A 13,835-nucleotide genomic window follows, 5' to 3' on the forward strand; every position below is an offset into this window, starting at 1 on the left:
TAAGTGAGGTGTTGCAAACCCAGACAAGTCATGGGGGTTACAGATAGTGCGACATGAACCCAAGATCCCTGTTGAGACCGTCCACATGTGCGCAAAACTTGGCTATCAGCCTCTGCTCAGCGACTCTGCGCTGTCGTGTGTCGTGAAGGCCGCCTTGCAGAATGCTTACCCGAAGGTCAGAGGCTGAATGCCTGTGACCACTGAAGTGTTCGCCAACAGGAAGGGAACAGTCTTGCCTGGTGATTGTCGAGTATTTACCGTGTACCTGGTGGATGGTGTTCTCACGTGTGATGATGTCATCCATGTCGATGATCCGGCATGTCTTGCAGAGGTTGCTGTGGCAGGGTTGTGTGGTATTGTGGTCACTGTTCTCCTGAAGGCTGGGTAGTTTGCTGCGAACAATGGTCTGTTTGAGGTTGTGCGGTTCAGTTCTCACAGAGATGGTTTCACAGTCAACTGCCTGCAAGTTGATATCAATTCCCTATCGTGCTTCTGTAGCAACTGGTAGAGGCCCAAATCAGCCTAGGAACTGTGAAAAAGGAAGTGAATGAGCATACCTAGAAATATTACAGAAAATCCACTCAATATGCTGTCATTGTAAATCACCCTTGTGGAGTTCTGGGCCACACTAGTAGAGTTAAAAAAATCTAAATTGTAGAATTCCCTTCTAACAACATCAGGGTATAATTCACACCATTATATTTGTTCCATATTTTGTTTCAGTCAAAAATGTAGAATTGTGGATTGGCATTATACATTTCCAGTCACTAGAAAAAAATTGCAACCCCAATAGATATTAACGATAGCTCCACAACCGACAATTTGATATTCAACTCATAATCTAATATACCTTTTTTTCTCTTTTTAGAATTCACCTGACACTAATCAAGATTCCCTTGCTTAAGGAAATAATCCAGAATCTTCTGTTTCATTAGGGTGAACGTGGGCTCCCTGGACCACCTGGACTGATTGGTGAAACTGGAATCGGCTTTCCTGGTCCCAAGGTAATGAAATAAGTTTTTAATGACACCTTTACAGGTCACTGAAATAAAACTTAGACATGCACTGAAATTATATTTACTAATCAAAATCAACATTTCTTAATATCTCCATCTTAGTCATAAAGTCTGGAAATTTGTTTCTGATTCCACATTTTCAATTTGAAACACAGAGTATGAAAGTAAGAAATTATGATGAACCTTTAGAATAATGAAACTGAACTAGCTTGACCTCTGCTGAAATACTTGCCGGAATTTTTCAGGCCATTGTGCTGGCAGGAACTTACAATCCCGCCAACATGAATGGAGATTTCAAAGGCTCACAAGACCCAAGAGCTGGGGGACTCGAAAGTCCCAGCCATCTTGTCCAATTCTGGGCATTGCACTTGAGGAAGTATGAGAATGCCTTAGAGAGTTTTGTTTCAATCCCCGTTAGTGTTACTACTGGACGGGAAGATTCGGAATGTCTCAAAACATTATGGGGGCAATCTTTCCAGCTTAGCACATTGGTCAATTGGCTTGGGGAGCTGTAACATCGGGCAAGAAGGCAGAAAACCAGGTTTGTACCTGGTATCTTGCCTCTCGCGATATCAGCCCCACTCTGCTGATACCGTCCAAGAAGGCCAGTGCAAGGGATTCAGGAGTGAGGTGGGGGCAGAATAGGGGGCAGTGGGAGCGGGGGGGGGTTGTTGAGGTAAGTCCAGCAGGTTATCTTCCTCAGACCTCATGCAGGAGGTGGGGTCATCCCCGTTACTGGCCCCATTTCGAGATTCGATGCCACACTGGCGGAGGGTGCAGGTGAATCAGGTGAATGCTGTGACAGCTCCACAGGTCAAAGTTCATCCTCGTCTGAGCTCTCGTGGGAGCTGGGGCTGAGTTCAGATGCAGGGGCTGTCCTTACCCTCCTCACCCCTTCCCCCCCATAACCGCCCCCGCCCCCCTGCCCCGCCACCCCGTTCCAGCCCTCTGTGGGCTGGCACCCAGAGTGGAGAGAGTTGAGAGTGAGTGAGTGCCCAGGCTGCCTCCTACATTACACAGACCCTCACGCTCAAGTTCTGATTGAGTGAACATGTTTCCTCATAGGATGGCTGGGGGAGACCAACATCACCCTCAGCACGGGCATAGTCACAGTCCTACCCTGCCAGCCCAGCAGCCTGCTGCTCATACTGTGTGAGGGGCCAGAAGTTGGGCATGCCGCCTCCTGTCTTCTCCCTCTATTGCCTGCTCTGCACTGTCCTCTCCTGCATAGAGATAGATAGATGGACTGTGAACGATTCTAATGCAGGAGCAATTCACACGCTGCTAATTCTGTAGCTGGGAAGACTTGTGACTCCCCAAAGCTTGTCCACTATCCACAAGTTACAATGAGGAGATTGAGGGAAAATGGTCCAGGTACTTGGATAAATGTCACTCCAATGGTGCTCAGGAAGCTAGACACCATCCAGGACAAAAGTAGGCTGCATGATTGATACCCCACCCAGCACCATCAACATTGAGTCCACCACCGATCCATTGGTATTTTTGTGAAAGATGCACTGCTGTTAGTCCCCAAGCTACTTCAACAGCTCCTCTTAGACATGTGAGTTCCAGCAGCTGGAGGAACAAGGGCAACAGTAGCATGGGATTAGCAGCCCTTTACTCCAATCTCCCCACCCCCAAATGGTTGTACTTCCAGTGTGGCTGGGTCAGCAAACCATCATTAGCTCCCTACCAGCTGACCAGATAGACTTCAATGAGGGAATGAGGCAGCATCCCAGCCCTTAAGGGCATTTAGATGTGGGCAGTCCATGACAAATTCAGAAACTAATGAGGTGAGAGTAGAGAGTAGAAGGTTCACCTACCCTGGGTGCGTAAAGTGTTCAAGTATTTTTTGTACTGTAGAGTGCTCCTCCTTTTCACTCCTGCACCACTGACCACCGTGGCGACCTCCTCCCTAGCCACTGTGGTGAGTAGGTCTCCTGCTCCCATCTCTGGGAAAGAGGAAAACCTCCTGTCCTCCTGAACCTCCAGGGAGGCAGTCCTGAACTGTGGGGCTGGTGATTGCTGCTTGCTGGAAGCCATCCCAATGTCCTGGATTCCTGTGCAATGAATTACTTGTTGTCCAGGTGCCTCTTAAATATGGCACCCAGACACGACAGCAGGGTGATAGCTTCCTGCCCACTCTGCCATGCCATGCCCACAATGTAATGCACCCGGTTGCATAATTAGTCATGTGAGCAGCACACAACTGAAAGTGCACCCTGGGAATGGGAGTCCCTCCCAACTTCCTGCTCCTGCCACTGGACTAAGGCCGGAGTAGAAAACCCCAGCAATCTAGCGGTTTGTCCTCCAGGAACACATATTGAGAATATGGGTTCAAAGGCTGGTGGAACATCAAATGATTTTTCACTAATCAAAATTATTAGAGCAAAATGGTACAAGGCCTGTTGACATCCACACTTGGATTTCTGACATTCACTTATAGCGCATGAAGCTTTTCACCAGAGGCACCAATTTGTAAAGTGTACCCTTATCCATTCACAGGTTTAGTATTACTGCATAGAAGGCAATTATAGTAATAATGTCTTAACATTTGAGTAGCACTGTTGGTTTAATGCCAGATGACATGTTAAAATGCACGCTCTCCCCGTGTCTGCATGGGTTTCCTCCAGGTGCTCCTGTTTTCTTCCACAGTCCAAAGATGTGCGGGTTAGGTTGATTGGCCATGCTAAATTAACCCTACCGTCAGAGGGGTTAGCAAGGTAAATATGAGGGGGTTACAGGAATAGGAGCTGAGTGGGATTGTGATTGATGCAGACTCATTGGGCCGAATGGCCTCCTTCTGCACTGTAGGGATTCTGTGAATTCTATGAAACGTAATGTTTGCAACATTCCCTCATCCAGAGAGTAAAGGATTCCCTGACTTGTTGCTTGTCTAGTGATTAAAAGTAACTTCTCAATTTTCTTTTATCATGGTGTAGATTCACAACATAGATGCTATAAATACAAAAAAAACTATAGCTTAAGTCAAAAACACTTCAAACCTATAATGAAATTAGCTACCAAGCTTAGTACTTTTGCTGCAAGTCATTATATCATATGAATGGTATTCATCCTAAGAGAACACAATCCAAGTGTTACTTTTTAATAAATATGCCTTGTGTTATGCTAAGAGTTTGAGCATGAATTGTTGCAACAAGTGTTGTTCACTACTGGAAGTGCAAGTTTGGAAAATCTACCCGTAGGCGTCCTACGATGAAAACGTTAGATTACCTACCATTCATGACATTAACGATATAAGTTATATTCACTTTGTGAGAATACGTTTTGTCAAAAACATTTTTGAAATAATCTTGTGTTGAGTCAGTGCTAAAATCTGCTCTTTCATGAAGTGTAATTACAAAAGATTTATAACATGTTAAATTGAAGCTCCAAAGTTTATTTTACGAACAATTGAATGTCAATCAATTCTTTATTCCAACTCAACAAGAGGTAATTCTATTTTTAAGAGGAATAAACAAGATTTGTCAACACGTAAGAATAAATTGATGTTGTTCTGTATTTAATTCATCTTTCTTTGTTTAGGGTGATATTGGTTTCATAGGAAGACCAGGCCCTGTTGGCCCACCTGGGATTGGTGAACCTGGATTACCAGTAAGTTGTCTAATTGTGTTTGAATGTTTTGCCCAGAATTTAAACTAGACTATTGAATAGATAAAATGAAAATATTTCCAACTGATGCAGACTGCAAAAATATTGAATATTGGAGTGGATTCTGTCAGTAAGACCCAAATGTGTAACATTTTGTGTGCATAAAGGAAGGCAACCAATCTTCCCAACTCTATATGATTCTATAATTTTGTCTTTTAAAAAGCATTTAGACAGTTACATGAGTAAGATGGATATAGAGGGATATGGGCCAAATGTGGGCAAATGGGACAAGTTTCAAGGTTTTAAAACAAAGGGTGCATGGACAAGTTGGCTGAAGGGCTTATTTCCATGCTGTAAAACTCTATGACTCTATATTCTATAATACATTAAATTGGAGGGAAAAGAAGGTGGAATCTATTGTGAGTTGCCATCTTTCCCACCTGATCTGAGATGGAGCATCCCAGAATGAGAATCAATGGTAGCAACAGCTGAACTGAGAACTTGAATGTGCAAATCTTTAAAATTCTTCATTCATGCCCTTTTTCTATTTGCTTGCAAGAGAAAATTGCACATGTGTAGACTGGAGGAGATGTGTCTCACTTACCATCTTCTACAAAGGTAGGGCTGATTTTGATTTTTTGCCACAGTGGAAGATGGACAATAGTGAGCAATCAGCCTATTTACATCACGACTGATTTTTCTTTCCGTCAACTTCAGCTAGCAACTGAAGAATTAACAAATCTAGGAGCCCATCCTGCTGCTAGCCATCCCCGCATGGCCACTTCACCACTATTGCTTGTGTGTCTTTTAATAAGCGATAGCATTTTAAGTGATTACATCCACTCTTCTATGGCTCAGTTAGCAGAATTTTTGCCTCTGAGGTCAAAGGTTGTGGAATCATGTCTCATTTCAGAACTTGAGCACGAAAGTCAAAGCTCCAGTGCAGTACTGAGGGACTGTTGCACTTTGAAAGAGATTTTAAACCAAGGCCCTGTCTAAGGTAGATATAAAAGATCTTATGGAAAATTTTGAAATGAGTTATTGCCAATGTCCTAGCCAATATTTATGTATCAATAACATCATAAAAACAGATTATCACATTGCTTTCTGTATGGGAACTTGCGATATACAAAGTGGCAACTATGTTTCTATCTTACAGAAGTGACTACGCTTCAACAGTACTCAATTAGCTATGAAGTGTTTTGGGACGTCCTGTGGTTATAAAGGGTCTATATAAATGCTAGTCTTTCTTTTCCTGCCAAACAGACGGCAGCATAGTGAACCAGATGAGTTTTTACAGCAATCAGAAATGGTTGTCATTAGACTTTTAGTTCCAGGTTTTTATTGAATTCAAATTTCACCACCTGCTGTGGTGGGATTTGAACCCAGGTCTCTAGAACCTGGGTCCCCATTACCCTGGGTCTCGCTAGTAATCCAGAGACCCAGGATAATGGGGACCCAGGCTGGGAACTGAATATTCCCAGCCTCTGATGTGAACAGCTGCCACATCCTTTTTGATGCAGAGCCTTTGCCCACTCTGAACATCATTCTTCCGCATCGAAAGAAACACACTGATGGCTGATGTGAGGCAAAGGATTTTTAACCAGGAAGTTACCTTGGTTCTTGCTTGGAAAACCCCAGGTGGTCTGTGGGCCAGGTGAAATAGGCACATTTTCTTCCCGGTTGTCAAAAGGGGATGGTATGGTTGGTCTAGGCTGGGCCATGGCCTCGTCCTCACAGTGGGGGAGTGACAATCTCCCTAAATTCATTGCAGTGTTAGCATAAGCCTACTTGTGACACTAATAAATAAACTTTAAACATAGTACAATGGGAGATTAAGGCGCATGCGCAATAGTGACCTCTAGCAATCAGCAGCTGGCTTCCTAGCATTTATAGATTCCATCTACCTCTCCTACTGGCAAGAATCATTATTTGCCTCATTTTGTTTCTAAGTGCCATAAGATTTGATTTTTTTTCCTTTCGCCAGAAAAAGGGGTCTGAAAATCTCCCGTTTTCATGCTCATTCAGCATTTCAAATTGTTTTTGATAAGATTGCCACCCCACCCCCACACTTAGTTTCTTCACATTAACACCAAGCATGCAGTTTCATGGTTTCTTGAATCTGAAGTAATTTACTGTTCCTGATCTGATAAATGAGTTTATAAAGAAATTTATTTTGCAGTGGAAGCAACTTCTATTCCAGTTGAGTTCAAGTGATGAAATAATGATGTTGATGTCATGTTATAGAGACTCTTTCCCTGGAAACAGACTCCCACTGGAAGGGTTAGGTGGCTGGACCACTTAGTATTGGCTACCCAAAATTCATCCTGTATGTTCTATGGTATGCTGTGATGTTGAGCAGCTGATAGAATCACTGTGTGAAATCAAGAGATTTATTGTGGCTGGGCCACTGTTAAAAGAGGTTAACAGAAACCACACAGATCAAATGAAGGCGATAACTGTCCTCAATATTGGGTACTGTTATTCCTCATACTAAAGAACAGCAATTGAGAGACTCCACTGGTAGTGAAGAACTGGTCTTCCTGTACCGGCATCTAGCAAGAATACACACTGGAAATGAATCCTTATTTTTTGTGTATGAGTGTTACACATTTAATAACTATAGCTGTGAATTATGTAATCTCTCAAGGTTATCACAGCCTCTGTCCATTCACTCATTCACAATAAACAAAGGTCCCGAACATCTGAAAGCCTTTGATCCGGACCAAAGTACTGACATCAGCCCATGGAAATCTGCCTAGCTGACCACACAGGAATATCCACGATTAGGGGAGCGTCTCCCTTTTAAAGATTATTTGCAGAGTCAGGGGAGAGGAGAGAAGTGCGCTAACTAACCACGCTCTGCATCTCAGGATCTTACAGTAAGATATCTCATAACACCAGGTTAAAGTCCAACAGATTTATTTGTAGCACAAGCTTTCGGAGCGCTGCTCCTTCATCAGATGATATTGTGAGACTTGTTACTGTGCCTACCTCAGTCCAACACTGGCAGTTCCACATCAGGATCTTAGGCTGGAGAGAAAACCCAGGGGTCCCATCCATTTATTGAGGATGAGGCCATTACCCAGGCCCAGACCAGTCATGCCGTCCCCTTTTGATAACCGGGAAGAAGATGTGCCAAGTTTCACCTGGTCCTTTGACCGCCTGGGGTTTTCCAAGCAAGAACCAAGGTAACCTCCTGGCTGAGAATCCTTTGCCTTGCACCAGCCATCAGCAAACTTCTTCTGATGTGGAGAAACAATGTTCAGAGAGGGCAAAGGTTCTGCTCAAACAGGACGTGGCCACTGCTCACATCAGAGGCCAAGAATATTCAGATCCCAACCTCATTCGCAAATGTTTCCCCTAAGCCAGCTTGATTCACAGCAGAGTCTCCTAGAAGATTCAGTGATTTTCTGGACTAAAGCTTTGGAGGGAGGTGATTGGCAGAATCATAGAATCACCAAATTGTTAAAACATAGAACAATTCTGCGATTCTTCCCAACATCTCAGTCAATAGGTGCCTGCTATCTTCCAAAAGCAGATTTTGTGTGTCACAATTCACCAAGTAGAGGTAATTTGATTGCTTGCAAGTCTAATTCTAGTAAATTGAACATTTTCCATTATTGTTATTGTAAGTAACACTGGTTATTGCTTTATTAAAACGCAGTTCATGAATTGATTTTATGTTTCTTTTGTACAGGGTCCTCCAGGGCCTCAAGGTCTTCAAGGAGATAGAGGTTTACCTGGAGAAGGTTTGCCAGGATTGAAGGTATGAATAATTCTAAGTGTATCTTACACACAGTTTCTGTCATTCCCTGTAAAAGAATCACCTAAAATCGCTGGAACATTGTTTCAACATGCAGGAAAGGAATTCCACCCCCTTCCCCCTCCCTCCCCATAGGGTATATATAACAAGATATGTTTTTGTTCAGGAGATATTGCCAGTGTAATAGTTAATGCTAGAGTTGTTGAACAAAGTAGTAAATGCAACAAAGTAGTAAATGTACGCTGTGCAATGCCGTAAAAGAAACTGAATGGAGATAAAGCTAAGAAAAGATACTTCATCACATTGTGATTTATTACTGCCTACAGTGCTATTAAGAATCCATCAAAATATACACTCTTCCACTCCAACACACAGTGTTCAATCAAACACAATACCATCACCATCTTCATGCTTCTGGCAAATTTAAGACAGATATGATGTAAAAGTATAGGAATGTATCCTGAAGAGTGACACCATAGGTAGGTTGTTAATACTAATGCTGCACTGTTAGATAGTTAGGTACTGTAACATTACTGCCTATATACCTGGCAGACATTATTGATGTATATCCATATGATCCATATTGATCTGTTTTCTTTGAGCTGATATTCTGACAATTTCTTCTGTATTGTTTTACTCTTTACCTTTTCCTTTGTTCACTTCAATAGTCTATTACTGAGGCTGATTAGACTATTATATTACAGTGGCAGAATGATTCTTCACTATTTATACAGATTGCATGCAAGTAGTGGAACTGCTGACCTTGCACTATTTTGCAATGTTGACTCATTTTAATGATTTCCATATGCTCACTGCACAGATTGGTTGACTGCACAGAGGATGCATTGGAGTTGATTTTAATTTTTGGATTGCTGATTGAGGGAATAGCACACCCATTCCTGTACCTGTGACAAAGTGTCCTCATGACTTTGAAGCCTAGGCCTTATATGTATAAGCCAGCCAACCATGGACACCAAACAGGTCCCAAGGCTGCTCATTGGCTTTGGTCCTCAAGAATGTTGGCGAGCTGAAATGCTGCACCATTGACTAGGGAAGGAGGAAGGCGGTGATCTTCAGGAGCGCAGTCTGGACCAGTAGTGGGGAAGAGCAAATGTGCCCTTGGGGACTCCAGAAAACATCCTCAACAATACTGACTTATCCCAACGCTAGGTAGAAGTATCTGAGCTGGAACAGAGGCAAGTAATTCAGGGCATGAGTTCAGATGGATTGAGGGAGGGAAATTTGGATTGAAGAGTCTGTGCACAAATGTATGTGTGGCTTAGAGTCTGATTTCAATTCCCTTTTCAAAATCATCAGCTTCACCTTCCTGATTGTCATCATTCAAAAGAAGATCATTAAGTTTCCATTCCAGTTCCTTATCATCATCATCCTCTTCCTCCTCCTGTACTTCCCATCCGATCATCCATTATTGGGGTGGACCTGCAGCAAACAACAATTCAAATTAAGGATGCTTGAACATTATCCCCTGGCATTGAGGATTCAGAGAAGGGGAGCAGAAGACTGTGGCTATGTAGATCATCCAGGGGATGTCACAGTATCATTGCAGGCATTCAGAGGGCGATTTAAAAATTTTCTTTTCTAAATGCTGGGTACATTTGAAACAGGGAGAGTTTCAGATCCGTGTTTTCGGTGTGTTTTCAGCCCCCTTCCCCCCTTCGCACTCTGCCTGCAAAGTTTTGTGCAAGTCTGTTGCTCACAGCAGAAGCCAGTGGGCAGGGCTTGCTTCACCCAAGGGCCTGCAGAGGGAGGTGGTGTGCATGCAGGCCTCTGATCCTACACATGTGCATTAGCAGTAGCAGGGGTCTGGCAGGAAAGAGAAAGCTCTCAGGCTCTTTCTACTACAGGCAGCATGAAGCAGCCTCGCAATCATGGGGGCCTGGAACCTGAGATACAGCCTGCTGATCCCCTCCCCTCCACCCCACCCCCCACTGCCCAGGCAGATCATGGACCCCCTCCCTCTCCATCGATCACAGCCCCGCTGCCCTCCACCCACTGATCACTGCAGAGTGGCAGCGGGCCCCCACCCCCATTAGTTCTGCTCCAGCACTGCCCAGCAGGCATTGCCCAGGTGCCAGGGTGGCTCTGCCTAAGGGACACCCTCTCACCCTCTGCCTCTCTGGAGGGCCTCAATGGCCTCCAGTTCCACTAGCAAGGCCAAGTCGACTGTTCCCTGTTCATGGGGAACATGTCTATTCTTTGCCAGTGAGAACCTTTCCTGGCGAGGTCACAGGGGTGGGGGAGCGCGGATGAATGAGCACCAGGACCACTAAGCAGATGGTAAACAGCATTTAAATGAATTTCCATACATTAATCTACCTTTCACTCATTTCCAGTGAGAGGCTGACCGCATCGGAAATTCGGCACTCGTGAGATGGTGCCAGTTGCAAAAACCAGCGCCGATCACACTAAGCACTTTACGCCCCACTTTATGACCACGTCGTGCCTGAAAATGGGTGCAATGCAATAATAAAATCGCCCGCTTAGTCACTCACCTGGTGCTGGGCCAATGCTTGAACTATGCCATCTATCTCGGAAAAGGCAGGGAGCCTCCCAATGAGCTTATGACCTGCTCCTCATGAGGCATTGGATGTTCCAGCTTGAATGTGCACCCACTTTGGTTTGCCTCTGAAAGGCATTGTGCCATTTTCTCCTGCACAACTGAGTATGTAAGGTGAAGACTAGTAATGAACAGCTTGTGTCAAAGGGCTTGCAAGAACTGAAATAAAAGATGTGGTGATCTCATTCTGTTAAAGTGAAGGAACAGGTTTTAGGCTTAGGCAGGCAAGTAATTGCTGTTCGGAGAAATGACAACTATGCTGTAAGGTCTCCTGTAAGTGTTCCCTTATTTTGAGTACATTGTAAAAGGTTGTTTGAATAATTGTTTTCTTTTGGAAGAAAGAGAATGTGCTGTTGTCTAATGAAGAAAGGAGAGAGTGGCCAGTGTATCACCTTGCCTGCCCTGGTCAGGACATTGAATTTTTTATGACACTGGTCTGTGGTCTTGAGTGTGAGAGAATTGATGCTCAGTTCTTATCTCCTGGGTTCAGTTTTAACCAGGACAGTTTTCAGGACCAGAGTGAAATATCCTTTTCTGGCATTCTGTCTTTGTCCCTTCATTTTTTTCATCCTGTGACTGGTGTGTGAGAAGGCAATGAATGCACTTGCCCGTTTACAACAAGATGCAATGAGGGAAATGTAATTAATGTAAATTCTGTCATTTGTATTCTAGTAATGATGAGCAATAGGGACATCCAGCCTTGACAAGAGCCTAAGGGTAGATTTGCACTTTGATCGATTGGATTCCCAAAAGAGACCAAATGTAGAACAATCAGCTGCTTTCAGGAAACTCAAGTTACAGTAACAGCATGAGGAATAGGATTTTCTTTGAAACTTTTGAGCCAGTAATTTAGATGGATTTACATTGGGAACGGGCTCTGCAGCTAAATACATTCATCGCAACATGGGTTGGTGCCATAACTTTTTGTAATATTGGCTGGTCCAGCATTCATTGCCCTTGAGAAGGGGGTGGTAAGCTGCAGTCTTGAACCGCTGCAGTCCAATGCACACACCCACAGTGCTGTTATGGAGGGAGTTCCAGGATTTTGACCCAGTGATAATGAAAGAACAATGATATATTTCCAAATCAGGATGGTGAGTTGCTTGGAAAGGAACTTTGAGGTGGTGATGTTCCCATGTGCTTGCTGCACTTGCCTTCTAGATTCTAGCGATTATGTGTCTGGAAGGTGCAGTGTGAGGAGCCTTAGTGAGTTCCTGACATCTGCATTATGCAAATATTCCTGACTCAGGATGAAGCAAGGAATAAAGCCAAGGGTAAGTAGTCATTTCTGTCCCTCAGAAGGCTATGCTGTTATCGAGTGCAGTTTCAGTCATTGTGACATTAAGAATCTATTCCATTCCATGACTGTGATGCCAAATTCTGCTTCAACTAGATTTTCAAGTTTGCTGATGACACCATGGTAGTGAGTCGGATCTCGAACAATAATGAGCCAGAGTACAAGAAAGAGAGAAAGAATCTGATGAAATGGTGCAATGACAATACTCTTTCTCTCAATGTCAGTAAAATGGAGATAATCATTGACTTCAGGAAAGTAGTGGAAGACATGCCCCTGTCTACATCAATGGGGATGAAGTGGAAATGGTCGAGAGCTTCAAGTTTCTAGGTGTCCAGATCACCAACAACTTTTCCTGGTCCGCCCCATGCTAACATTACAGTTAAGAAAGCCCATCAACACCTCTACTTTCCATATATTTGCTCCAACTCTCACCAATTTTTATAGATGCACCATAGGAAGCATTCTTTCTGGATGTATCACAGCTTGGTTTGGCTCCTGCTCTGACCAAGATGGCAAGAAACTACAAGGGTTCAGAACGAAGCCCAGTCCATCACGCAAACCAGCGTCCCATCCATTGACTCCGTCTACATTTTCTGCTGCCTCAGAAAAGCAGCTAGCATAATCAAGGATCCCACACGCCCAAGACATACTCTCTTCCATCTTCTTCCATTGGGAAAAAGATACGAAAGTCTGAGATCACGTACCAACCGACTCAAGAATAGATTTTTCCCTGCTGCCAACAGACTTTTGAATGGACCCACCATATAATAAGTTGATCTTTCTCTACACCCTAGCTGCGACTGTAACAAGATATTCTGCACTCTCTCCTTTCCTTCTCCTCTTTGCACTCTATGACAGTATGTTTTGTCTGTACAGCGTGCAAAAAAGAATACTCTTCACTATATACTAATACATGTGACAATAATAAATCCAATCAAATCATTTCCATCTTCCACCTTAACCTAATCATAGCATGCAACCCAGCAAAATACATGCATTGGCTGCAGCACAAATGGTACATCAACCTCTAAGTTCTTTTACTGGCAGTTGTGTAACTTAGTAAACTAGGCAGCAACACTTGGAGAGGAGAGACTATCAGAAGGCCAGTCACCACTTGTTCTTTTGTCATCTCATTGTGCCAGTTCTGGCCTCAGGCACGGTGGTCTGATTGAATTGTATTGCTCTATGTATCATTTTGCCATCTGAAGTGGCAGTAACAGAGACTCAAAGACAAGTTTCCAGTTAAGAAAGTTATATGGCCCAGAAAAAAAGGATTGAGGGAGCTGAGGAGAAATATTATCATGCACTGTAGTTATAGTAATACAGGAATCAGTAACAGTTAACATCATAATCTAATTCTGTTTTACCAGAACCACTTCGACAGCAGCTGCTTACAGTGAGGTTTCTATAAGTCTCAGAAAGCACTTACATATTAATACTGTTCCTCTGAATGACCAACTCCACCCTGGAGATCCGAATGTTCTATGTACCTTTTCACCTTGGTTTTGTGGAGCCTACCCCAATGAGCAAACAGAAGGAAAGGCTGTCAGGACCCACTGGTTAGAA

At 43.6% G+C, this 13,835-nt stretch overlaps 1 protein-coding gene across 1 annotated transcript in view; it reads left to right on the forward strand.

The window, feature by feature from the left end:
- col28a2a (collagen, type XXVIII, alpha 2a) overlaps positions 1-13,835 on the forward strand; it is a 91,479-nt gene that overhangs the window by 31,811 nt on the left and 45,833 nt on the right. The window contains exons 11-13 of the mRNA XM_080199265.1: positions 936-1,004; positions 4,563-4,631; positions 8,329-8,397. Coding sequence (XP_080055391.1) covers positions 936-1,004; positions 4,563-4,631; positions 8,329-8,397 — 207 coding nt within the window. The remainder of the gene's footprint in view (positions 1-935; positions 1,005-4,562; positions 4,632-8,328; positions 8,398-13,835) is intronic.

Source organism: Carcharhinus amblyrhynchos, chromosome 11, assembly GCF_965287045.1.
Source record: "Carcharhinus amblyrhynchos chromosome 11, sCarAmb.v2.hapA, whole genome shotgun sequence".
Classification (NCBI taxonomy): Eukaryota; Metazoa; Chordata; class Chondrichthyes; order Carcharhiniformes; family Carcharhinidae; genus Carcharhinus; species Carcharhinus amblyrhynchos.